Raw genomic sequence first — 27,213 nt, 5'->3', positions numbered from 1 at the left:
TCTCAAGGCCAAGGACAATGTCTCCTGCTTTATCTGACCTTGAATCCTCAGTGCCTTAGCATAGTGCTTATCACACTTAATTAATGCTCAGTAAAAGTGAGTTGAGTGAATGTTGCCTGGGAGTGGTTGTGGCAGAAATTAGTGACCACAGACCCTCTGACTGGACTCAAGTGAAGGAAGACAGATAGCGGATTTGATGGGAGATTGTGTTAGCATCCTTAAAAAAGCTTCTTTCAAAAAAAGACTTCTTTCTGAGGAAGTAAATAAATGTTATCTTGCCTAGAGTTTATTGAATGAATTGCTAAATAACCTTTAAAGGTACTTTCTAGCAAAATGGTGTTTCTCACTATTCATAGTAATTGTAACATGAAGAGAGGTTGTTTATTAAATTCATAAACTGTACTAAGCTATATATATAGCCATACATAGATATAAGTATATATATACATTTACATATATACATAAATATAAAATCATTCACAACTACAAGTGTATCATCCTCATTTTACAGTGGAAGAAAGTGAGGGCAAATTATTTGCCAGAGATTAAACAGTATAGACATAAACAGTGGTAAATCCAGTTCTCGCTTGAGTCCAGGACTCGGACACTTAACTGAAATCCACACTAGATTTCAGTAACTCCTCTAATAACAGAATTTTCCTTGCCCCTTTAAAAGGTGACTTAAAAGCTTATTTAAAGGAATAAGTGAGGAGTCTCTTTGCAGACACTGTAAACTCATCCTATGTTTATTTTTTCCTCCTTTCTAAAACCATAAAGCCTGCAATTCTTTCCACTCTTATTTCCCTTTAGATTTTTAAACTAAAGAAACAAAACCTTTAAAGATACAGCAAAAAGTTCCACTCATTTCATAGGCCCCCATCTTCATTGGTTTTGTACAGCAGCCTTTTTCTACTCCACAGCTAAGGATTCAAATGATGGTGAAAGGGACAATCATGCATTTTAAATAATGTGCAGATGCATAGATTCAAGAGAGCCATTGGCCTCCCTGTAATTTGCTGAGGGCTCTGGTATGTTGAAATGTATGTAACCCAGAACTAATAGTTTATCTTATTAGGAAAAACGGCAGTAGGACTTGGAGTTACTAAGGTTTTACATTGCTTCAATTGACTTGCTTCAATTTAAATTCTTCTTCCATTCAATAATGCTTTTGTTCAGGGCACCAGCAGTGTCTGCACTGTTAGACACACTTTCTTTATATCCCTGTTAGACTTGATAGGTTAGCTCTGTTCCAGACTCAAATTTGAAAGCCTTTTTCCTCCCTTCCCAACTTTAAAAGTCTCAAATGAATTATAAAACAAAATAAATACCCAGGGATGAAGAAAGTACTTTGCAAGTCCTTGTTTAAAAATAATTTTTACTATCCTTTTGGAGAAACTTCTATTCACTTTCACTGGTTTAAAGATTTGAGAAGGGCTTTTAAAGCATATGAAATGTATCCATATGCTCATGAATGTGCTTACATGGGTTTCTGAGTTTTTGCTAAGGAAAGCTTTTGTTATTAATAATATGTATAAAATTATCCAGATAAAATAAAAATAACCTCAAATTGATATCATTCAGGACTGGTATTGAGGGATCTTATTTCTCAGCCATATAACATATTCTTCCAGTGATGGTATCTGTAAAAGAACCCTTCCTTCCTTTCTGGTTTTTGCTTTGGCTTTCTCAATGATAACATGGATCTCCTGTGACTTATCATATTTTCCAGGTTCCTAAGTGGCCCCTTCAGTCTTGACATTTATCTCACATTTTTGGAGGGGGAAATTCCTCTAAACACTTTTTAAAGTCCTGAAGCTCTCAGGTGGAAGAATGCTAAATCTTTTCAAATTCTCTAAAGGTATTGTTTAAGAAGTCCTTTCAGAGAGAAGAGTTACTTCATCTTGGTTGGAATTAATGATCTGTTCCGACTCCTGAAGTCCTGGAGCCACTGGGGTATGGAGTGTGGTTACGGCAGCTGCACCATCAGTGGTATGTGGTGGAAGGGATGTGTCTGGGCCAAACATGTTGGACTCCAGTGTGGAAATCTGGCTCGTGGCAGCTGTTGGACATGCCCTGACACTAATTATGTGGTAATGGGATCCTTCTGCAGTTTGGTGACCAAATAAGACTGGTGCATGGGGCTATATGGGAAAGACCACGACAAAACAATGTGCTGTGAGTTTGGTGTCTGGGCTTTACAGCTAGCAGTGCTGCCATCTCTGCTGTGACTTTGGGAGAGGAGTGGTTCCTCTCTTTGGGCCTCAGTTTATCCTCCTATAAAATGAAGCAAAAATAATTATTCTTCTGATCCCTTTCTTCACTAATCTTCAGTGATTCTGTTGTTAAATATTTGCTGTCTTTTTTTTTTTTTTGGCGTTACGCGGGCCTCTCCCGTTGCGGAGCACAGGCTCCGGAGGTGCAGGCTCAGCGGCCATGGCTCATGGGCCCAGCCGCTCCGCGGCATGTGGTATCTTTACGGACCAGGGCACGGACCCGTGTCCTCTGCATCGGCAGGCGGACTGTCAAGCACTACGCCACCAGGGAAGCCCCTTTCAAAGTATTTTATTTGATATTGAAATGTTAGCATCTGAAGTGGCCAAGCCAGAAAATTTCCTCTGGGTTAAAGGTTTTATTTGTGTATGACACAGCCAAACATAATTTCACCCCCCCCACCTCTACTATTGTTTCTTTCCATTACATTTTGGGTTTGTATATTCCTAACAACGGCTTTTAAAAATGATGGCTTCCTGTGGATTGGAGTGGGGCTTGCTAAGTATCAAACATGCATTATCTGTTTAACTTTATCATGGTTTTGTGAGATGTTTGTATTATTAGGAGCTTTTTTTTTTTTTTCTTTTTTTTTGCGGTATGCGGACCTCTCACTGTTGTGGCCTCTCCCGTTGAGGAGCACAGGCTCCGGACGCGCAGGCTCAGCGGCCGTGGCTCACAGGCCCAGCTGCTCCGTGGCATGTGGGATCTTCCCGGATCGGGGCACGAACCCTTGTCCCCTGCATCGGCAGGTGGACTCTCAACCACTGCACCACCAGGGAAGCCCCGGGAAGCCCCTTATTATTAGGGGTTTTTAAAAGAGATAGAAAGTGAAATCTAGAGAACAGAAGTAACCTGTTAGGGTCCCACAGCCCACGCAAGGCTGTGGGACCCTGTAGCTAGTGAGTGATCCGATTGACCCCACAGCTAGTGAGTGCCCAAGCTGGAGATTGACCCCAAAGTGTTTGACATCAAAGACAGGGTTATTAATTGGGAGTATTATTCTCAATCAAATATTTAGGACTTTCACTGTCAAATTAATTATTCCTTTATTTCCTCCCGGAAGTCTATAATTCTCTTTAAATTTTCCATTCTCTTAACTCATGTCTGTTGTTGGGTGTCAGAAGCTTGAATTAGCATGGTTATGTTTGTACCATGGAGATCACCCAAGTCTTGTATATATTGCTGTTTAGGAATTCCTTGCCCTGAATAAACATAACCACAGCACTATTATGTTATTCATATTTTGCTTCTTTAATTATAACAGCAATTGTAGTATTGATAGATTCTTCTTGGGGTCTCTGCCCACCTTTAAACAAATATCCTTCTCTTTTGAGTAGCTCCTGATGAGCAGTGTCACCTGCCACAGCTGATTGATTCATGGTGGACACCTGGCCCATGCCAGGACCATTTTGTCTTCTGTCCTGGGTATTTACAATTTGGAGCAAAGAATTGTTGAAACCAAGTCACAACTTCTTGCAGAGATTCCTGTTATGTCCTGCTTGTTTCTTTTCCTGGGTTTTGTTTTCACAATTGCTGTTTTGATTCAGGGAGATACCCTGATATCTTTCTCATACATTCTCTTCTTTGGCTTAAGGTAGGCCAGATCAGTTTCTGTTGCTTGGAACTCAAAGAATATTAACTAATCTAGCAGTGATGAGCACATGGCAGGTGTCTTAGTTTCATTCATGCTGCTAAAAAAAAAAAAAATGCCATAGCCCAGGTGGCTTATAAACAGCAAACATTTATTTCTTATGGTTCTGGAATCTGGGAAGTCCAAGATCAAGGTGCTGGCAGATTTGGTGTCTAGTGAGGGCCTACTTCCTAGTTCATGGGCAGCTGTTTTCTCACTGTGCCCTCACAGGGTAGAAGGAGCGGGAGAGCTCTCCCAGACCTCTTTTTATAAGGACAGCATTCCCATTCATGAGGTCTCTACCCTGAAGACCTGATCACCTCCTAAAGGCCCCACCTCCCCAAGTACCGTCACATTGGGGATTAGGTTTCAACATAAGAATTTTGGGGGGACCTAAACATTCAATCTATAGCAGTAGGCATTCAAAAATTATTCTTAGAAAAAATATTTGCAGAAGGCATCCATAATGCTCCCACCTGCTGTCATTTTTAACAGTTTTATTAAGATATAACTCATGTATCATAAAAATTCACCCTTGAAAAGTGTACAATCTGGTGATTTTTACTGTATTCACTTAAAACATTTTCATCACCTCCCCCCAAAATCCCATACCCTTTAGTAGTCTGTCTTTATTCCCCTCTCCCCCAGCAATGATCATTTTGATGTATTTTCTTCTAGTGTTTTTCTTGTCTCTTCATTTTACATACTATGGTATGTTGGCCATATTTTTATTTATGGGATATGGTATATTCATTCTCTGTTATAACATAAAATGTATATATGGGGCTTCCCTGGTGGCGCAGCGGTTGAGAGTCCGCCTGCTGATGCAGGGGACACGGGTTCGTGCCCCGGTCTGGGAGGATCCCACATGCCGCGGAGCGGCTGGGCCCGTGAGCCATGGCTGCTGAGCCTGCGCGTCCGGAGCCTGTGCTCCGCAACAGGAGAGGCCACAACAGTGAGAGGCCCGCGTACCACCAAAAAAAAAAAAAAAAGTATGTATATAAAATATTAAAGATCATAGGCATTGTGTGGATACAGTAGTAATCTTACCTTTACACCAGAGAAAGAAATGAAGATGTAGGCCTTTTAATAAAATGGAAAAACTTAGGGAGTTTAAGTGATTAGGCTACTTAGGACCCAGTATATTCACATTTTCCCTATATACTGTTCAAGTTATAGTTTGTAAAATAAGGTTCATCTCAGACTCCTCTTGGTTTTCAGTCACTTAAAATTCCACCGAGAGCACAGTAGCATGGATATGCTACTTAAAAGTAAAAATGAATAAAAGAGTTGAATGTAAAGCCTAGTACTTGGCATTTTAGATGAGTCTTTAAAGATTCCTTCAGATTGACTTTAAATAACAATAACAAAGGTGTAGAATTAAAATTCAGATATTATATATCATTAAAAAATAAACATATAATAATAATCATATACTATATAATATATGTAACATATATTTTATATAATAAAATAGATATTATGTATATAATAATAATATGTATATTTAACCTGGCAGGCTTTTTTTTTTTAAATGTATAATACGTATATTTATTGTACCTATGAGGTGTGTTCTCTTTGGGAAGTACAAAGCTATTTGAGACATGGGTTCATTTTTTTGTTTTCCCACAAATACTGTGACCCTTTGAGCAGGAAGGTCTATATTTTACTAACATCTAGAGCAAGCAGCTAACACGGTGTCTAAGATGTCAATAAATATGAAATAGATAAATGAACACAGTTTTAAGGACTTGGAAAGGAAACTTAGTATATTGCCTGTCAGAGAGCACATAGTTCAATTAAGGTTGAATGAATGAATGAACGAATGACCCTCTTGGTCTATTTTATTTAGTATTGTCTTGTATTAAGGGGCACTACTCATAGTTTACTCAGTTTTTATTAATCACACAAACTGACTTTCTAGTGTGCTCCTTAGGACTGTACTACAGTCCTGTTTTCATGATGTTTTCCTTCCCCACCTTTCAATTACCAAAAATTTCTTAAAGCAATAATAGAGCTGAAACTTCTTTAAGTCCAGAGAAGTACTTCTCAAACCTTTATGTGCCTACAGATTACCTGGTAGTCTTGTTAAAATGCAGATTCAGATTCTGCAGGTCTGAGTGAGACCTAAGATTCCACCTTTCTTCTTTTTTTGGCAGTCATGTTGCTTTATTTTTTTATCTTTTATTTATTTTTTTATGCAGCAGGTTCTTATTAGTCATCCATTTTATACACATCAGTGTATACATGTCAATCCCAATCTCCCAATTCATCACACCACCACCCCCCCAGAGATTCCACCTTTCTTACAAGATCCCAAGTGATGCTGATGTTGCTGGTCCAAGGGTCACATTTTGAGTAGCATGGAGGTCAGTTATCCCCCCTTCCCAGGGGTGGAGTGAATCAAGAAGCAGAGAGAAGCAGGAGAGTACTTAGGAAGAATCTCTCCTCATGAAAAATTGAATAACAAGGATTAGAGTTTGAGCAAATCATGTGGTCAGAGTAGGAAAAAACGAGTAGTTCAATGCTTGCCACCCAGCTATTTGCAATGATATTAATTTAGGTCCTCTTACTTTTTTTAGAAATACTTAGGTGGTAAGCAGTTCTGTTAAGTGAACATGTTGAGGTGAAGAGGAGGTGACAGGGAAGGAAATTGCAGTAAAGATTTTAAAATGTCATTTACACTGAAGATTTGCTAAGCAATTAAAATGAAAGAACTATCCACTAACTGCATGTGGCTGTGACTATTAATAATTGGAAAAGTTCCAATTTTAACGATCATTTTTATGGTTGCATGTTTGGGGTTGCTTCTCTAAACACATTAAAAAAAAATCAATATTTCTTAAATTTGTATCTTTTTTTAGCTGTAACAGGTTGAGCAGTGTCAACATCAGGGGATGCCACTGTCTTTTAGCTGCTTATATATTACTAGATAATAGTAGGGATAGAACCCTGACCTTCAAAACAAATGGTTGGTATTCCCTAGAGCCGCTTAAAGAGTTATTTATAGACAAGTTAATAGGAAATCAGTTCCATCCATCTCTGAGTTGGTCTTAAAACAACTGTTTCCTGTTTTCCCTTATTTAAAAAATGCCAAAGTACTTAGCATTTTGTTTCCCACTGTTGCATGTATTTGATGGTCAAAAATTTATGTTTGTTTCTTTTCAATGAGAGGAGGAAGGAGACACATTTTAATTCTGGACCTCTAGCGGCCACCACTGTCTCAACAGCAATGATAGCAGTGAACATTTATTGAGCACTCATTATGTGCCAGGCCCTGTGCTTCGTGCTTTATGGGAACTTGTTCACTTTGATGAGTGTCTCATGTTGTCTTTGTGCACATCGTGTAAGTTAGTTGTGAGGATTATTTCCTGTTTATGGATGAATAATTTGATGCTCACAGTACTTAAATAATTTGTCCAAGGTGACATAGGCTGTCATAGGTAGCTATAGGATTCAAAACCCTGCTCATCACCACTGCTCTTGGAAGCCCAGACAAGTTTGGTGATTTTATCCAGATCATGTAATAGGTTAGTAGCAAAGCTGGAATTAGAACTTAAGTCCTTAACTCTCAGCTCAGTACAGTATTCCAATACTGTGCCACCTTATAGTATTGGTCTGTAATGAAAACCAGAACTCCTTCTTGCTTACAAAAGCAACTGCCAAGAGGGCTTTTGCATGTATACTTAGTATTATGAATTTTGGCAAAATGTCACATATTATCAACCAAAGTGGATTCTGCAGTTATCATGGATAGTGCATCTGTGTGAGGATCCCAGGATACTGGTGCTTTGGTGCTTTAAAAAAAATCACCTATCAATATTCTCTATTAGCTATGTGCCTATTCTACCCTAAAGGAGAAAGCCTAGACCATATGTTCACATAATTTTTAATACTTTTCTCAGCAGAGCAACTCTTGAACAGTCCACTGGGGCCACATGTTTTTAGCCAATGCCTGCTGTGTGTCTTTTCACACACATGACACAGCCCATGGAAGGTTTGAAGCCACGAGGAATGCTGCACATCCTGCAAGCAGAATTATGGAAAAAGGAATCAGAGAACCTGCCCTTAATATTTGATTTGAGGCAAGCTGGAAAATGATAAATAGGAAAATAAAGTCATAGGAGAAGTAGAGCAGGTCAAGTTGTCTGAAAAGAGATTCTCTTTTCTTTGAAAGAGTATGTTAAGCCCTTGCTTGAGAAGGAGTATGGATTTATTTTTAAAAAGTTCAAGACTTTTGGATATAAGCCAATTCATATTTTTATCAAGCTCAGAGATGGTTTTCATAGCAATGAAACCCTAAACTGCTTTGTAGTAGAAAACTTTATCATTTTTTGTTTTTTCCCCATAGTGTGGAAAAGAGCTTAAGGTCACAAATTTTTTCAAATCTGCCAGGAACTCATATTTTCCATGTTTGGGGATAAGACACAGTAGATTCTAAACATCTGGCTAGTCCCTACTTAAATAATTGTGTGTTCCATGCACATCATACATATATAATTATATTTTCATTCTATTTACCTTTTTTGTGTTTTAGACATTCTGATATCTGGATTAGATTCTGACTCCAGTAGCTATTAGAAGTCAGTCTCCTAAATGTTGGCTAAAAGCAAAGTATATCTCCCCCCCCTTTTCCATATAAACTCAAGTATGGCTTAGTTCCTTATATTTTCATTGTTCTCCTTTTTTCAAAATGAAGTGACTATGGAAGCCTATAAGAGTTGTGTAAAATGAAGTTCTATAGTATTTTTAGAGCAAGAGAGACTTTAGAATTGGCTGGAGGAAATGTCTATTTTAGACCCTGGACCATGTTTGCTAACGATGTGATTGCAGTAGAATCCCTTAAGCCAGTTCAATTTATTCTCTTGTTAAGTGGACATAGTTCTGGCAGCTTTGGAGCAGTATTGTCAGATGAGTGGGCTGGTGGATGTGAGGAATTTTGAGTTTTGGGGGAGAGAACAGGACAGAGTAATCTGAGGCCAAGGATATTCTTCCTACTCTCCCCTCCCTCCGCAACTCTCCCCCCACCCCCAGGCTAACAATAGCAAAGCAAAGAATGGAAGCTGTTCTCCATCACATTGTTTCCCTGTGCTGACCTTTGGGTGAACAGTTTTCTTTCTGGTCTTCATCTTCCTATCCATATTTTACTCACTATTTATTGGGTACCTATTATGTGCTAGAGTAGGGGGTATGATACAAATCTGGCCCAGAATCTGCCCTTGACGTGCTCACTTTCTCTCTTTCTTGAAGGTTTCCCTTGCTTTTTTGTGAGCACAGCAATGCTTTGAAAGATATATTTGCCTTTATCCGACTATTGAGTACTAGGAGGTCCTATCAGAAAATTAGCCTGCCATAACATCAGAAACAGAAGTCCTTATGACCTCCTTTATTGTCTGAGACTTAGAATCAATTGGACGGACTCATCTCTTTAGCTCCCATTCTGTTTAACTGTGTTTAACTGTGTTTAACAGACGGGGCAGTGATTGTAAACTTTTTTCCTTCCGTGGACTGGAGATGGGGTTAAGCCTTGTCCAGGACAAAGTTCAAAGTATGTAATTAATTGTGTGGGGGGAAGATGAAAAAGAACTGGGTTAAAGGCCAGGTATCAGGATAAATATGATGCATTCTGTTTTCACTCCTAACAGAGTGACTGCAGAGAGGAGCCTGGATGCTTGTTGTCACAGCTGCTTTTGCTTTCTTCTGTCCTGTCCTCAGTGGCCAGCTGTGGATAAGGGAGTTTGCCTTTTCAGCTTTGATTGAGGACAACTGGAGAATGATCCCACAATCAGGGTGGGGAGTAAAAAGCTTTCTGAATATTCATCCAACCATAGACTCACTTTTGTGCTTGAAGGGAATTAGCTGTTTTGCCACCTGTTTCACCTGTGCCATAAGTGCCAAGTGGATAGAATTTTGATTGGGACCCAGGCATGAGGTCGGATCACCTGGTGATGTCCCCTTCCGATGCAGGTGGACATTGGAAGGGCTTCTCTCTCCTAATATGTAGTGGAATGGAAGCGGAATGGAAGCAACAGAAGGAGTGGTTGAGGCTTTGGGAAGTTGAGACCACAGTGATTACTGGGAGATTCCAAAGAGATGGCTCCTGGACACATCCTTGCAAGTTGTGGGTTTGTAGGTACCTGATGTAGGTAACAAACTGAAATGAATGCTCTTGATTATTGATCCAATGAAGTTTAAGTGGCTGCCTTAAAAGAAATGTGCTTTCGTGGTTGAGAAGTGGGAGACGATTCAATTCCAAGGAATTGAATAATCAAGGAAGCGGGGAGATTGAAACCTGTGCATCTTTTTTTTAATTTTTAAAAAATCTTTTGACTCTTAGAGAAAGTGCTTTGGCTTTGCCAGAGTTTTCACTTGTACTGTTGTATCTTGATCTTTTAGAGAGAATTTTTAAAAATTGAGCTTGTCTTCTAATAGCTACTACTTCTAATACTAATACTACTAGTTTCTAATAGCTACTCAGTAGCTATTACTAATTGCAGGGACTTAGAAAGGAGGTCTCAGTAAATTATCCTTGGAGTGTCCCATGCTATTTAACTATTTGATGGCACCAGTAATGCAGAGGGAAATGATTTAGGTTATCTCTTATCCTAATGAGAAATAGGAAATGATCTAGGTTCTCTTATCCATATGAGACACCACTGCTATTTCCTAAGTTGTCAAAGTGGAGAGCCACCCCTTTTGGTCTACTCTTAGGGTTATTAGAATACATACCAGGATGGAGTCCAAGATCCCAGAAAGATTCTGGCTTTAGCAGTGTGCTTGTGTGCTCTTGGACCTGTTATTTAACCTGTGTGGATCTGATTTTTCTCATTTGTAAAATGAAGTTAAGAAGCTAATCTCTAAGGCCTCTGTGAGCTCTAAGAATTTTGATCCCATGCCATCAGCATGTCAGGTGGGTTTCATCTTTCAGAATGTGGGTTTTTGTGCTGTTGTCACAGCATACTCTAGCCTATCCTGATTGATGTAATTGATTACTGTCTACCTGGTACTTTCTAGAGCTTTATATGTATTAAGTCACTTAATCCTTAAAATAACCTTATGCAGTAGAATTACTACTCTCACTTTTACAAATAAGGAAACAGACACAGAGAATATTATTTTCAGTTGGTTATTTATTGAAAGTACTGTTATATTTTAAAATTGAAATTGTCTATGTTAAGTATTCAACTAGAGATGAGTATCTGGTAAATAATTTTTGAAACTTGATTGAGTTAACTCTCTTAAAAGTAAGGCAATGAAGAGGGGAGAGAAAGCGGGGTGGGGAGCGGCGGGGAGAGAGAGCAAGAGAGAGAGAAAAAGAGTGTTTTAAAATCTCTCCCCATCCTCTGAAGCAGAAGGATGATCAGTGTTCTATAAGGCACGTTAATTATGCTCAAGAATCCCTTTTTAGGAACAAGGAGATTCCTGCTTAATTTAAATATCTTTTTTTTTTTTTTTGTGGTACTCAGGCCTCTCACTGCTGTGGCCTCTCCCGTTGTGGAGCACAGGCTCCGGACGCGCAGGCTCAGTGGCCATGGCTCACGGGCCCAGCCACTCTGCAGCATGTGGGATCTTCCCGGACCGGGGCACGGACCCGTGTCCCCTGCATCGGCAGGCGGACTCTCAACCACTGCGCCACCAGGGAAGCCCCTAAATATCTTAAAAGAGAATGAAAACTAAATGACATATGGGTTTGAGAAAGTTTTGAACACTAAATTTTACGTTGATTATCAGATTGTGTTTGGTCATGCTGAAGTCATTCAGTGACTAATAGAATGATTATCTGGAAAGTAAATTTTCTTAATGTACAAACTGGAAGTATCCATCATGACAACCTCTGAGGAATAAGTTGGTTAGGATGGCTAATTTTTAATTTTGAGAATTGCTATAACTTTCAAAATTGCCTGCCTGTCTGCTCTCACCACTCCTGCCCACTTCCCTATTCTTTTTTTCAGCCATCCTGAAGTATTTACACCAATTCACAGGTCAGGTTGTGTAGTGGTTCATGCAGGGGTATTGGGGTCAGACTTTCTGGATGAACACCTGGCTCTGTCACTTACCTAGCTGGGTAACAGTACAGGTTGCTTAACCACTTTGTGTGTTCATGTTCTCATTTGTTAAATGGAGTTCATAACAGTGGCTGTCTCACTGATGGTTGTGAACCTTAAAAATGCTTAGAACTGGGCCTGGAGTGTGGAAGCACTCTACAGATTTTTGCTATTACTGTTCATTAATAGATCTAGTCTGTCTTTGCCTCTAGGCTTTTGTACTTTCTCTACTCTTTCCATCTTTCTGCACGAAGTTGACTCATGTATTCTTCAAGACATAGCTCAGTGGTAGCTGTTGGTTTGTGGGGGGTATTTTCTTACACGTCTCTAGCCTGGGTTACACCTTCTCTGCATTTCTAGCCACCTGGCTATGACTTATGTTGTATTGCTACTATTGGTTTACTTGTCCACATGGATTGGGAGCATGGACCACTTCTTTTCCTTTCGTTTCTTGTTTAAAAAAATTTCATCAGTATGAGGAAGACACTGGGTAAATGCACACTGAACGGTTAAATAGACTGATTTTTTTTCCTTCCGTTTCTTTTTCTCTCTCCTTCTTTTTCGTTCTTTTTAAAAAAAAATTTATTTATCTTAGGCTGCGTTGGGTCTTCATTGCTGTGCTCCATGGCATGTGGGATCTTTCCCAACCAGGGCTCAAACCCATGTCCCTGGCATTGGCAGGCAGTTTCTTAACCACTGTGTCACCAGGGAAGCCCTCCTTCTCATTCTTTTCTTCCACTTCTCTTCCTTCCTTTCTTTCTACTGAACTTCTTCCCTTCACTCTCAAACCTGGCACTTGATGTGTTATCTTAGTTATTCCTCACAGGCAATCTATGAGGTAGGCATTATGATTAGTCCCATTTTGCGGGTTTGGAAACAAAGGATCAGGGCAATAGGCAACTTGCCCATCCAAGCGGGCAGCCGCCTTAACAGAGTTATCTTCCAGTGTTGCTGTCTTTGCTCAAAGCACTACGGCAATCTTTTTTTCGGAGGGGAGGGAAATCCCTTCTGGCTAGTAGTTTATTAACTACATAAAAAAATCCAATCTTATTTTTGGTCACTCTCAGAAAAGATGATTTGTAGTCTGATCATTCTGATTCATCGTGTTTGTCTCCAGATAAACTTGGATTGTCTCAGAAATCCAAGCCACTCTCAAAGGACAAAGATTTGCCGTTGTCAGGAATGTTTAAATGACTTGAAGACGGTTGCACCGTCCCAAGAGGCTTGGCAGCAGCCACATCAATGGGCTGAAGATGGTTGATACTCCTGTGGACTTTGGTGTGGTTTAGGGATGGGGGGTGGTGGAGGAAGGTCACATTACCTTACAATCCCACCTCATGTTTTTTTTTGACAGCTTTATTGAGATATAATTTATGTACCATGCAATTCACCCATCTAACATGTAAAATTCATTGGTTTTTGCTATATTCACAAAGTTGTGCAACCAACATGACTGTCTAATTCCAGAACATTTTCATCATCCTCCAAATGAGGGATGGAAGGATAACTACCATACCCTTTAGCAGTCATCCTGCATCCCCCCAACCCCCTAGCAATCACCAATTTATTTTCTGTCAGTGGGTTTGCTTATTCTGGATATTTCCTGTGTAATCATATAACATGCGGTCTTTTGTAACTGGCTTCTTGCACATGGCATAGTGTTTTTTTTTTTTTTGCGGTATGTGGGCCTCTCACTGCTGTGGCCTCTCCCATTGCAGAGCACAGGCTCCGGACGCGCAGGCTCAGCGGCCGTGGCTCACGGGCCCAGCCCCCCCGCGGCATGTGGGATCTTCCCGGACCGGGGCACGACCCGTGTCCCCTGCTTCGGCAGGCGGACTCTCAACCACTGCGCCAGCAGGGAAGCCTGGCATAGCGTTTTTAAGATTCACCCATGTTGCTGTGTGTATCAGTACTTCATTGCTTTGTATGGCTAAATGATCTCCATTGTATGCACATACCACATTTTATTTACTCATTCATCGGTTGACTGACATATGTTTTGTTTCCACTTTTTGACTATTATTAATAATGGTGCTCTGAGTATTTGTGTATGAATCCACTGCTGAATGGGTAAATACAATGTGGTAGGTCCCTATAATGGAATAATATTCATCTATAAAATGCGTGAAATACTGATCCATGCTACAACATGGATTAACCTTGAAAACATGCTAAGTGAAAGAAACCACTTATTGCATGATTCCATTGATGTGAAATGTCTAGAATAGGCAAATCCATAGAGACAGAAAGTAAACTAATGGTTGCTAGGGCCTGAGGGTAGGGAGGGAGATGGGGGGTGACTTGTAGAGGGTACAGGGTTTCTTTTGGGGGTGATGAAAATGTTTTAAAATTTATTGTGTTTATGATTGTAGAACTTTGTAACTATACTAAAAAGCACTGAATTTTAATTTTAGTTTATAGTAATTTTGACAGGGGTGAGTTATATTTAAAAAATTTTATAATCACCATCATTAAATACACACCAGTTTCTTACTCTGCATTCAGTACCCTGGGAGACGCTGTGGCGCACAAATGAGAGAGAGTAGTTGTTCGTTGTGCTCTAGGAATTTCTCATTCGATGATCCTAAATGGAAAGTTGAAGTGGATACCAACGAAGAGTTTAATTAATGCATCGCTAGGTGCTAGTCTCTGGGTACAGCCCACACTCAGAAAAATCTCAACCCCTCTGGGTGTCAGCTGTGGAAATTCAGAAGGATTTCCCAGTGTGGACTCCTCCAGTATTTATGTAACTTAGACATAGTATTATCCATGCCTTACAATACTGTGAGTTCCCTTCAGGCAGGACCTATGCCTTATGTCCATCTTGATTCCCGTACTTAGCATTGTGTCTGGTCTGCATGGGGAGAATGTGTTTGGTGAATGGATGAGTAACTGTGTTTTGGAAGCCCCTTGGTTTCTTCCTAGGACAGAAATGCCTTCAGCTATGGCTGCCTGCTCTGATCAGCCTGGGGGTTGCCCCTGTTGGGAAAGTGTTGCTGAATTCACCTGTCTTCGTGCAAGGGTTTCTTTTCTCACAAGTGGTAACTATTTTGTTTCTCTGGAGCTTTCACTCTGGTTTTGGCTAAAATGGTGACCTGGAATGACATGTGGGTACTTCTGGAGTGTTGTGCTTTCCTCCCTGGTAATACAACCAAGATATTGGGTTCTTGGGTTAGTGAGATTTAGCAAGACAAAAGGTGGAATAAACCTCATTTTGTTTCTTTTTTAAAATCACATTTATCAAGTATCAGTGCTATAAATTCTGTGTAGCTTATGGGTCTTTGCTGCAGTAAGAAACTGTTTTTCTTTTTTCTTTTTTTTTCTCTGTGAAGGTACTTTGTGTTGATTAAGTTCTTTCTGTTAAATATCCTTTGCTTGCACTGGACTTTTCTTTGTGTTGATTTTTGCTTCGTTTTTCTTTCATTTCCCATGCTGTTCAGCTACTGGATGCCAGAAGAACCAAGGTTTGTCCGCTCTTTGCAGCTCGTTTGTTTTGCTCTGCACAACCTCACCCCCCTGTGTGTTTGAGTGTCTCTGTCTCTGTCTGCATTTGTTCCCTTTTGCTTGCAGATGCAGTAATCCTGTTTCCTAAACCTGTTCACAGCTTTATTTGTAAAAATAAAGTCCTCGTTTGTGTCTACTTGTAGTGGATGCTATTATTTTTATTTTTAAATGGACGTGCACTTAATCGCAGAAAATAATGGATAGTAGAATAAAGAACACCTTAGAAAACAAGGAATACTGAGTCTGGAGCATTGTGGGTGTGAAGAAGGTGTGTTTGTGAAAGCTTCCCTTCTAACCCTTTCCACTCCTAAATTAAAACCCTGTAGATGTATAATTTACCTTGTGACTGACACTAATATACTGTTTCTATGTATGTGTACATTTCTCTTAAGACATTCAGAAAGCATCATTGAATTAATTCCCCCTCTCCATGTGCTGTCCCATGCTTCTGAAGTCACCCTGGAGGACTTCACGGCTGGCCCTCTGGACCTCATGATTAACATTCCATCTTCATAGTGTGGTAGCAGCAAATAGCGTTTGGCATGTCCATTGACTTTTTCCCCCCTTCTTTCTCCTCTCCTGCTCTGTCTTTCTCATCACAGCACCTGCAGTTGACAATCCAGGCCCTTCAGGATGAGCTGCGAACCCAGAGAGACCTCAACCACCTCCTGCAGCAAGAGAGTGGCAACCGAGGAGCAGAACACTTTACCATCGAACTGACGGAGGAGAACTTCCGGCGGCTCCAAGCTGAGCATGACAGACAGGCTAAGGAACTGTTCCTATTGAGGAAGACCTTGGAGGAAATGGAGCTGAGAATCGAAACACAGAAACAGACCCTCAATGCCCGAGATGAGTCGATTAAAAAGCTTCTTGAGATGTTGCAAAGTAAAGGTTTGCCGTCCAAAAGTCTTGAGGATGACAATGAGCGGACACGTAGGATGGCAGAGGCTGAGTCTCAAGTCAGCCACTTGGAAGTGATTTTAGACCAGAAAGAGAAGGAAAACATACATCTTAGAGAGGTAAGGACATTCACTTTATTTTCCCAAAGCCGTATTTTACAAGTTAAAATACGTTAAATATGTTATCAAGTTGTTACCACAGGTTGAAAGTTATCTATAGCCTTAACCAAATTGCTGTTGTCATGTTTTATAACCTTCCTGTCTGCTTATCACCTTTAAACTGGAATTTCGCATTAGCCTTTTTTTCCTATGCCCACCACACATATGTTCCATTATGATTCAACACGTATTCAGGACCCAAGTGTGTGCAGCACGTGTCAACTCTAAGGTGGTTTACAATTGCTTTCCTACAGATGGCCATTGTTTCAGGGCCTTTTAAATGCACTACTGGTTAAATTTTAGATGTTTATTAAGTATCCTCTTTTTAAAGGAGCAAAATGAATAGGTGATTAGCAAAACAATGAGCATAAATACTTTTATAGCTGAATTGGGGGTGGGGTTTTCAGAAAGTAAAGCCTAAGGATATTTCTGGAAAGAATAGAAAAATGTGCAGACCAATTTTGAGCGTTTAGATAATCTTTGTCTGCATTTACATTCATGGACAGAGGGACATGAATGTTCCAAGGACAGAGTGTTCCAAGTTTTCTGAGAGTGTGTTTTTCACTTAGTTAAATCATTTGAAGTTTTTCAGAGGCAGCCTCTCTGGCTTGCCACCACCATTGAATGTTGGGAGCCTCAGATATCTGAGAATACGTAGTTGGATAGATCTTAGAAAGAATGTGGGTGACAGCCAAAGTTTGAAATTTTTATAGCAGTTCCTTGCTACTATGGTGGATGTGGATCTCAATAGTACCATGTAGGCAAAATGCTGTGGCAGACACAGATCTCACAGAAAACAGGAAGCAATAAAGTGGCATTAAGTATATTTGCAAAATATTCTGCAGCCATAAATAAGAATTCGAAAAGACATTTGCTTTTAGACCAAACTAGATTTCTTGGCATAATGTACCTTTCTGGATGGGCAGCGCTTCCAGTGAGTCATTTGTTTGGTTGTTCAGAAAACATGGCTTTCGTGTTGGGATTTGGTAATGCAGGTGCTCCCAGGAGTTTTCTCTGATATAAACTGTATTTGCTTATAACATTTGAGTAGACTTTTGTGTCTTCAGATTTAATATTCTCCATGCTTATTCTCCTTGGTTTTGTTTTCATGAGACCTTAGCTACATGTTTGGGAAGTCAAATGGCTTGGTTTCACATTGAGATGCTTAAAGATATGCTTTGTTGGGCCTGGTCTTCCTATCTGTATTCCAAGACTGTGAATGTGGTGGGAAGACTTCTAAGATCCCTACCTCTTGGAATTCATATCCTTATGTAATCTTCTCCTCTTGAGTTTAGGCTGAACCTAGTGATTTGCTCCTAAACAATAGAATGACAGAGGTAGTGGAATGCCGATGTCACTTCATGATTAGGTTACTTCCATCTTGTTAGTACACCCTGTTGCCTTCTCGCCTTGCATGCTTTGATGAAGCAAGCTACCATGTTGCAGAGGCCCGTGTGGTAAGGAACTGTGGGTAACCTCAAGCTGACACCCAGTGAGGAACTGGGACCCTCATCCGAACAGCCACAAAGAACTGAAAACTGCCAACAATCACTTAGTAAGCTTGGAAGTGGATCTTTCCCCAGTCGAATCTTTCGATGAGACTTCAGTTCCTGGGCTGACAACTTGGTTGCAGCTTTCTGAGAGACAGTGAAGCAGAGGACCCAGCTGAGCTGTGCCCCAGTTTCCTGCTCCACAGGAACTGTGAGATAATAAATGTGTGTTGTTTTAAGCTGCTGAATTTTGGGATAATTTGTTACACAGCAATAGATAGCTAATACAGTGGAGCAGAAACTAATCTCTTCCTGTCTTACTCCATAGACTTTCCATTTAGTTTACGGAAGAGAAGAAATGATTACTGGCATGTTATCATTGCATGTAGAGTGTCTGTGGATTTTGAAATTTTGATTGTGTTATCTGAAAACTGTGGTTGGTAGATTGCTATAGTTTAAAAAAGCTGCTGCTTTATTTTGGGTTCCAAGGGATCATGTTGGATGTATAGCAGGGCTGTGATACCAGAGAAGCCTCTATCTGCAGCATTGACCTTCACTCCATTTTGGGATCTTGGGGTCAGGTAGTCAGTCTGAATAGATTCTGCTCATGGGTAGCACTTAAATAGATGGTGCCTTGATTCTGTTTTAGTATATCTTTGTTTAAATGAATGTAAACACAATTTGGTTTGTGTTTTATGAGATTAGTTGGTCCTCACGATGGTCTGGCATGAATATGTCATGTTTAGAGCCTTAAACATTAGTCTAAGAGCGCACAGAGGGTCATACAGAAAACGCAGCCCAACGCATGCAACTAGTTTCCTTGAGCACCCGACCAAAGTCAGTGGGTGGCCCTTATCTTATCTCATCAAGAAGGGAGAGTGTGAAAAAGTTGTCTATAAAAAAAAAAAAATCTCATTTTAAACTTGAACTCAACAAACAAGATTTGGAGGCCTGAAAGGACCCTTCCCAAGAGAAATAGTGTACTGGCTTGTGAGAGCCATTTGTTATATTTCCAGGAATTTTGGTAGCTTGAAATTGGTCATGGTGGGAGTATTTACAATGTGGAAATCAGCAAGTGCTACTCTCAGGGTCTTCTGCCCGCTTCGCCCCATCCCTGAAAGTCCATTTTCCAACACACCTCTAAATAAGTGCCATGAAATGTTTATCCACAGTACGCTAGGAAGAGGCAAGTTAAAAATAGTGCAAGAATTATGATTCTGAATCCATTAACCAGTCATAGTTCATCAGATATTTTCATAACAGCATCTGGATAGATGTTTATCTGTTGGGCACTATGAAGAGTGCTTTACGTTGATTCACATTTAATTCTCACAACCACCTCATTTATTCATTCATCCATTCATCCATCCACCCATCCATTCTGTGAATACTTATTGAGGATCTGGTTTTGAGTAATGATAACTGATGAAATTTGACTTCACGGTGCTTATATTTTATCGGGGTGAAACAGATAGCAGTTTAATAGTTAAACAGAGAAGTATCATGAGAAAAAGAAGAGGATGAAGTACAAGTGAGCTGGGTGGGGTCAACTTCATATTGGATAGTCAGGGAGGGCTTTTTGAAGGGGGTGACATTGTGAATTTGAATGACAAGAAGGAACCAGCCATGTAAGGCTCTCAGAAAACTCCTGTTAGATGGAAAGGCCCATGCCTAGGAGGTAGGTGCTATTATTTTGCCCATTTTGCCTGGGGAAACTGAGGGACAAGTGACATCAAAAATCTTGCCCAGTGTCCCACAGCTAACAAGCTGGTATTTGAATTAAGCTGCCTCTAGTCTCCACTCTTAAACCATATCTTACATATATTCCTGTTCTAGAAGAATCTTTCTCAAAGTGTGCTCCACAGAACAAGCTGTTTTGTGGGATATTGTTATGTGTTATGAGAGAAAAAGGGCTGCAGGGCTAAATGAACTTGGGAAAATGTTGAAATCCATAGAGCTTATCGAAGGGCTCTCAGACTCTCTCATATGCAAGTGTGCATCAGTTGTTTCCAAGAAGGGGCCTGGGGAAGGCAGAGCCTCACAAACTTACTTGATTTGCTTTTCTCTTGTTGCACTGATGTTCTTTGTAAAAACACTTTGGAAAAATGCTATGCTAGAAAAGAAAAACTGTACTTTTAATTTATGACCTACAAAATATGTAATAATATACAAATAGTTGTTTCCCATGGCCAATTAACTGGGTAATTTCCTCAATTAGTTATTCTAGAAAGTAAAGTTTATTGTAAGCTGTTTCCATATTCTCTACCGGGTTTTAGGCTGTTTGTTCTTCTGTCAGGGTATTTTTTTTTTAGTGGAAAAATGTGGCTGACTGCTTTTGGTATTAAACCAGTAAGAATAACCCAGCTTGAATAAAGAAGTTGCCTGACCTCTGTTAATTTAAATGAATCTAAAACAGGATTTAAAATGTACTTGAGGTTTTAAGTTCAGAGTGTTCCTGATTCCTTTTTCATTTTGCACGATTCAACCCAGTTGGAGCTGAATGGTGTAATGCTGGGGAATGGAGTGTTAGTGGTTTTATGATTAATTCTCAGGCAGAGGTGTTGGACCTCATATAAACCCCATCTCCTGGAATACTGGCTTTGTTTAGCCCATTGTTTCAGGAGATTGAGAATTGGCAGGAGTTGCACATGGGGAGGGTTGGGTTGCTTTAGTGTCTTGTTGTCTTTCGGTGGTCTGGAAAAGACTGAGGGTGAAACCTCTTCTTTGCCTGGCAGGAAAAAACAACAAAAAGATTATGATCTCAACTTATTTGGAAGACCAGAACTACTGGCCAAGAACTACAACTGACAGGCTGATGTGAGCTGAAGTGTTGGCTAAAATGCAGGCATTGCTCACTAGTGTAGTCTGATGCTTCTTGATACAGGTTGATTTGATAAGACATTGTTTGATGTGGTAATAGTTGACCTTGTTCTCCAGCTTTTTCCGCAGAGGACATATTGTTCCGTATAAAGGTTTTAGTAATCAAGTACCCGAGGTACTACTGATCTCATTAAAGAAAAAGAGGGTTTACATACTAGGATCCTCCTATATTCACTCTCCTTAATGTTTTCTTGGCTGATGCTCAGAAGAGAGTCAGGAGTCTTTGGATTCATTGTACCGTAAGATGTTTGAGGGGAAAGGATATACGTTCTTCTGCCATGCTTGTTGGTCTTCTATGCTAATACCCTTGGGCACCTTGCTATTCTTTGAAAGGAAGGGCAGAAAAACACTTAAGTCATTGGGAGCTGCAATTGCTACTAACCCTGGACAAGTAAAGCCCCCAGGATACTGGGCCTAGGCTTCCATTCATGCTGTTGGGGGATAGGGAGGAGGAGAGCAAGGCAACATGAATTCTTGGTCTCCTCATTTACTTAGCCAAGTAAACTTGGGCAACTTATCCAAGTTGTCCCTAGGCCAGCAGGAGATCCACCAAGGCAAAGTCTATGACCTAGAAGTTCTTGAGCTCATAAGCCTTTTATTGACAGCTCAGACTTCACCTATATAATTAATCTTCACCCTAGTCCACCCTCTCTCAGTACCAAATGGCCTTGTTCTCTTTAACACACACTTGTCTCCAATTTGGTTGGCTGAGCCATGATTTTGCTGCTGCAGTCATTTCTAAATCTGACTGTACAGATTATACATTCTATTTCTACCAAGAAAGCTTATCACAGAAAATATTCCCAAACACAAGTGACCATATAAACATAACATTTTATATCCTTTTTTTTGCAAGAGTTTTTCCTATATATAATAGAACCTAACAACTGCTCCCTATTTTAATAAAGTAAGTTTTAACATAACGAGTACCTTCCATCAATATTCCCAGACTTCAAATATCACCTGCAAGATGCTCAATAAATATTTGAAAGAGTGAAAAAATAGTTTAAAAGTACCTTGAGAGTTGCTCCGTGGTTTATTTTGTCAATATTGGACAAGTTTATAATGATTGTACAGAGCCATATTCTGTTGTTTTCTCTCATTGCTCTGTGTTTAGAGTGGAGCAGTAGCTTTGAGGGTAAGCTTAACTGGAAGTTTTATTTTTTTCAAAATGTGTTGTATATCACTGGTTACATGTTGAGCATCCATATACAAGGGTGCTGTGGGAGCATCCATGGCAAGTTTGTGGTCTTGTTCAGGGATTCAGTTGGGCAATAAGAGAAACAGCTCACACTTACGGAGGCTTATTCTCTCTCTCTCTCTCTTTTTTTTTTTTGCCGTACGCGGGCCTCTCACTGTTGTGGCCTCTCCCGTTGCGGAGCACAGGCTCCAGACACACAGGCTTAGTGGCCATGGCTCACAGGCCCAGCCGCTCCGCGGCATGTGGGATCTTCCCGGACTGGGGCACGAACTCGTGTCCCCTGCATCGGCAGGTGGACTCTCAACCACAGCGCCACCAGGGAAGCCCTGAGGCTTATTCTGTGTCAGGTGCTGTACTAAGTGAAAACTGTTGTCATCATCACCATTACACAGATAGTAGGGCACAAAGAGGTAAATAATTGTACCTCGTCACAGATCAAGCACTGGAGCCAAGATCAGAACCTGGGAAGTCTAGCTCCAGAGTTTACACTTGTCACCACTACACACTACTGCTTGTTGCGGTGGTGCACTGAGAGGCCCTCGAATGGCACTTGCATGCTGCGCAGCTTAGAGGTAGGGGAGCTGACAACTGGCTTCCTCCGTGATAAAGCTGGTCTTGAAAGGCAGGAAGAATTTCAACACGCAGATATGGTTGTAGAAGAGATAGTTGAGCCTCATGTTAGAGGTGGGAACTGTGGTGGGTTTGGGGCATAGTGAGTTTGGAGCAGCTGAAACTCCACCTGTCAGGAGGGAAAGGAAATAAATCTCAACAGGTGGTTTGAGGTCAGGTCACTGAGGACTCTGAGCATGTGATACAGGAAGTTGGTCTTTACTTGCTACTCTGGGCAGCCTTTGAAGGAATTTTCCCTGGAGAATGGCATGATCAGAAAAGATTGTCAGGTGCTAATTGATAGTAGATTGGATAGGAGGAGAATAAAGGCATGGAGATAAGTTGGAAGGATACTGTTGTTGTTCAGGTGAACAAGAATCTGAATCTGGGTGGTGGCCAAGAAATTGAAGGGCAAGGTCATCCCCACCTGCAGGCAGGACTTTGACAGCTCAGGAGCTGAGTGCTAGGAGCTTTGAGGGGCAGCCAATCACTGTGGGCCCTGGTAGAGGCAGGTGGTGGGGCAAGGGGTAGGAGAGAACTGTCAGGAGGAGGAGCTGGGGTTGAGGAAAGACTGTGGATGTGTTGAGTTTGATGAAATCCTGGTGGAGCTGTCCAGCCAAGGGTGAGAATATGGCTGAGGAAATGACTGAGAAGTTCTGCCCAGATGCACAAGGCATTTCTGACTATTGGTCACTTGTAGTTGTTTTCACACACACTTCATTATTTGTGACCACCAAGCTCCCAGTTTATATGATTGTTCTAAAGGCTGCCATGTCACTTACTCTTACTATTATTTAGGAGGAGACCCTAGGAACTGCATACTTTTTCATGCTTCTTTTCTGAATAAGCACTTAATTTTGAATATGGTATCTTGAGATTACATGGACTTTTCACTGACTGATGCCTACTTGATACAGATTTCCTTTGCTCTCACTGAGTTCCATTTTCTCCAAGCATTTAATGCAGGATAGACCCCAATGAAGAATCTCTGCGGAAAATCACTTTTTCTGGACCCTGCTAACAACACATCCAAAAACAGGATTTCATAACTTTCACCCTCACATTTCTGACGACATAGGGAATGTATTCATTTCTGTTTGGCAGCATTTGCCTTATCTTTAAATTCTAATACATTCTTTAAAATTTAAACACTGCATGCTAATTTGAAATGGTCGAGGTTTTACCCCATATTGATTTTAATGAGTGTAATTGATTGCTTTCTACAGTAACAAAGACTGATGGAGCCCCAGGGAGCCATTAGTCTCAAGGCATATTGCAACCTGTTAAGAAGAGAAAGTGGCAGGGTAAAGGGTGTTTGGGGAAGTGCCAGGGAGCGGGGAGACTCTAACAGGACTCTGTCCTCCTGCTCTACCTTGGGTGTGACTGCTTTTTGAAAAATACTCTTTCGGCAGCTGACCTAATTTATCATTGTCATCATTTGGTGAAACAGTGCACCACAAACAAAACCTCAGTGGTGAGAAAGTACTCCAAGCACTGGTATTGCAGGTACTTGAGTGTGTTTCACAAGCTGCAGCAATGGGAAGTTGCTCACCTGTAACAGAGTCCTGTGTGTCTTGGATGGGGATATTAGCTAATACCGTACATGTGGAGAAAGCTTTGTACTTTATAGAACACATTGCATTTTAATGATTTCCTCTGATGCTCCTGGTAACCCTGTGAGGAAACTGAGGCTCAGAGAGATTAAGAAGTGATGACAGGTAACATTTACCAGGTACTCATGAGCGAATCACTTTTCGGGGAGTGCCGTGTAATCTTCCCAACAATACTCTAGGGTAGGAGGTGGTTTCCTGCCTCTCAGATGAGGAGGCTGAGGCCTAGAGAGTCTGGTCCTGGTTCTCAGAGCAAGTAGTGATGGATCTAAAATTCAAAATTGGGCCTGCTGGTTTCATGCATCTGTCCCTAACCACTCCTTGAAACGGCCAGGGATTTCAACCCGAAATCTCTGAACAGACAAAAGACGAGAATTCTAGTCTACTGACTTCTAGCTCAGGGATATTTTCTCTGTAAGTGCAAAAAGAGGAAAAAATGCAAAAGGCTCTTTTTTTTTTTTTTTTTCCTTGCCACGTCTTATCTGGGCCTGCTGAATTGGGGTTGGTAAGTCCATGAGGTCACCGAGCAGTGGAAGGTTAAACAGTGCCACATAGAAGGCAGCACCAGGGCTAGGCCTCCTCAGACCATGTGTGGCTCATTAAAATGAAGGTACTTGCTTAAAATATGAAGCATGGTACTGCATATATAGGCGTTCCATGAATTCCTAGGGAATAGGTGAATTTTTATAGCAGAGAATAAGGAAAACTTGGAGGTGCTTAGAGTCGGACCTCTATTTCATCTGTTCAGTTAGCCTTCTTTTTCAACTTTTTTACTTCATCATTACCTCATTGCCTAAAAGAAATACTTTGCCTTCTCAAAACGACTTTACTTTTTATCTAGTTTTTGTTGGGTATTGTGGGTTTCTTTCTTTGTCAATTGTGAGATATTAAAATTGTGTTTATAACCTCCTAATATGTGCCCCATTTCATTGCTCTTCTAATTGGCCAAAATTTGGTAAAGCAAAATCTACTTTCCTAGCCACCTTGGCTTGGTTGAAAGGGATAGCTTTATTTGTGTTTCCAGTTTGGCATATAGGTTGAAGGATGCCTTAAATGTTTTGGGCAGAGTGTTAAATAAGGCAATGAGAATGGTTGCTGGTTGATTCCTTTGAGTGGCTTATAGTTACAGCAGTTGTGAAGAATGAAATAAACCCTCCTTACTAAAGGAAAAATATAATTATATGAGTAGTTTGTAGAAAAATGAAAAAGAAAGATAAGTGAGACACTAGAGTGAAAATTCTAAAGAGTCACTCACTGCTCACTTAGATTAAGAGTTGGCAAACTGTAGCCTGTGGGACAAATGTGGCCCACCACCTGTTTTTTTCTTTAATGGCCTGGGAGCCAAGAGTGGTTTTTACCTTTTTAAATGGTTACATTTGAAATGGTTATGTAAGTACCTATGTAATATCCTCTGTTTTGCCTGTGGCCCTCAAAGCCTGAAATATTAACTACTTGACCCTTTAAGAAAGTGTGGAGATTCCTAATTTTGATGATAGGTAAATAGATTTTGAATCAAGAGATTTGGTTAAAAAAAAAAATACGTGCAATTAGTTATGTGCAGAGTATAAAAATCCTACTACTTTTATGTGTAACTTTTGAGTTTTTTTAAAACGGGGAGACAATTTTTTTCATCATTTCTGCACATTTTTCTTTTTTTTATTAGATCAGATTTTAATCTCCAGAATTACAGCACATAGGGTATTGCCAGTTATCACAAAAGTCTGCAGCTCTTTCAGGAGTGGTGGGTGTTAGGAAGGTAACCTGTGTGGATTAAAAAGGGAGTCTGGGGATTCCCTGGTGGCGCAGTGGTTGAGAGTCCGCCTGCCGATGCAGGGAACATGGGTTCGTGCCCTGGTCTGGGAAGATCCCACATGCTGTGGAGCGGCAGGGCCTGTGAGCCATGGCCGCTGAGCCTGTGCGTCCGGAGTGCTCCATAAAAAAAAAAAAAAAAAAAAAAAAAAAAAAGGACTCTGTGTGAAGTATTCAGTAGCCTAGAAAGTACCAGAGAAATGGAGGTTGCCATTAAAACTCTGATAGATTTAGGAATTCTGACTTAATTAAAGCACAGGGTTCCAACTCGTCCTTCTCTTATGTTTTTAGAAATAGTGTTTATTGATACTTTTTAGGCTTATGCAGTTAGTGCTTTAAAAATCTATGGCTGCTTTGAAGGAACTAGCATGAAAAAGTGGCCGTGTGTATACAGTTGTGTTAAAAAATATTTACTTATTGTAATTGTTGGCATGCCATAGAATTGCTGGGTTTTCCTATGGGAAGTACTCTTATTTAGGTAAAGCTAGGACCTGGTCAGGATGACAACTGAGAAATCCCCTTACCACTGGCTGTCCTTCCTTCAGCCCCCAAGGCAGTCAGATTTCTTTTGGTGATATGTGGTTGTATGAGTTGGGTTGCCAGTTGTTAGGGCATTTTTAGTGTTGGGGGAAGACCCTGCCTATTGATGTAATTTTGCTTTGTCGGTATGGGCCAGGGTTTCTCAATCTTGGCACTATTGACATGGGAGCAGGATAATTCTTTGTTGTGGGGACTGTCCTGTGCATTGTAGGATGTTTAACAGTATTCTGGGCCCCTACCCACTAGAGGCAAGTAGTACCTTTGCCTTTCCCTCAGTTGTGACAATTAAAAACATCCCCAGACATTGCAAAATATCCTCCAGGGACCAAAATCACCCAGGTTGTGAACTAGAGTGATTGACAAATCCTTCTGGTGGTTGGCCTGTGGACATGGCAAATATAGTAATTCCCAGCCCCACGTGCTTGAAACTCTGTTTTACTAAGGAAGGGCAACCCAGATCAAGATACTTCCTGACCCAAAGACTGACCACAGGGGATACAACTAGGAAACAGATGTACTGAGGGGAGGTGGGGGTTTAAGCCTGAAAAAAAAAAACAAAAGTGTGG

The 27,213-nt window shown here is 40.6% G+C and overlaps 1 protein-coding gene across 1 annotated transcript in view; it reads left to right on the top strand.

Moving 5' to 3' along the window:
- ERC2 (ELKS/RAB6-interacting/CAST family member 2) overlaps nucleotides 1-27,213 on the top strand; it is an 823,240-nt gene that overhangs the window by 111,765 nt on the left and 684,262 nt on the right. Inside the window, exon 2 of the mRNA XM_024746387.1 lies at nucleotides 16,053-16,469. Within this exon, the coding sequence (XP_024602155.1) occupies nucleotides 16,053-16,469 (417 nt within the window). The remainder of the gene's footprint in view (nucleotides 1-16,052; nucleotides 16,470-27,213) is intronic.

Source organism: Neophocaena asiaeorientalis, unplaced genomic scaffold (assembly GCF_003031525.2).
Source record: "Neophocaena asiaeorientalis asiaeorientalis breed wild unplaced genomic scaffold, Neophocaena_asiaeorientalis_V1.1 scaffold251, whole genome shotgun sequence".
Classification (NCBI taxonomy): Eukaryota; Metazoa; Chordata; class Mammalia; order Artiodactyla; family Phocoenidae; genus Neophocaena; species Neophocaena asiaeorientalis.
This window is presented reverse-complemented; position numbering and strand designations above follow the sequence as displayed.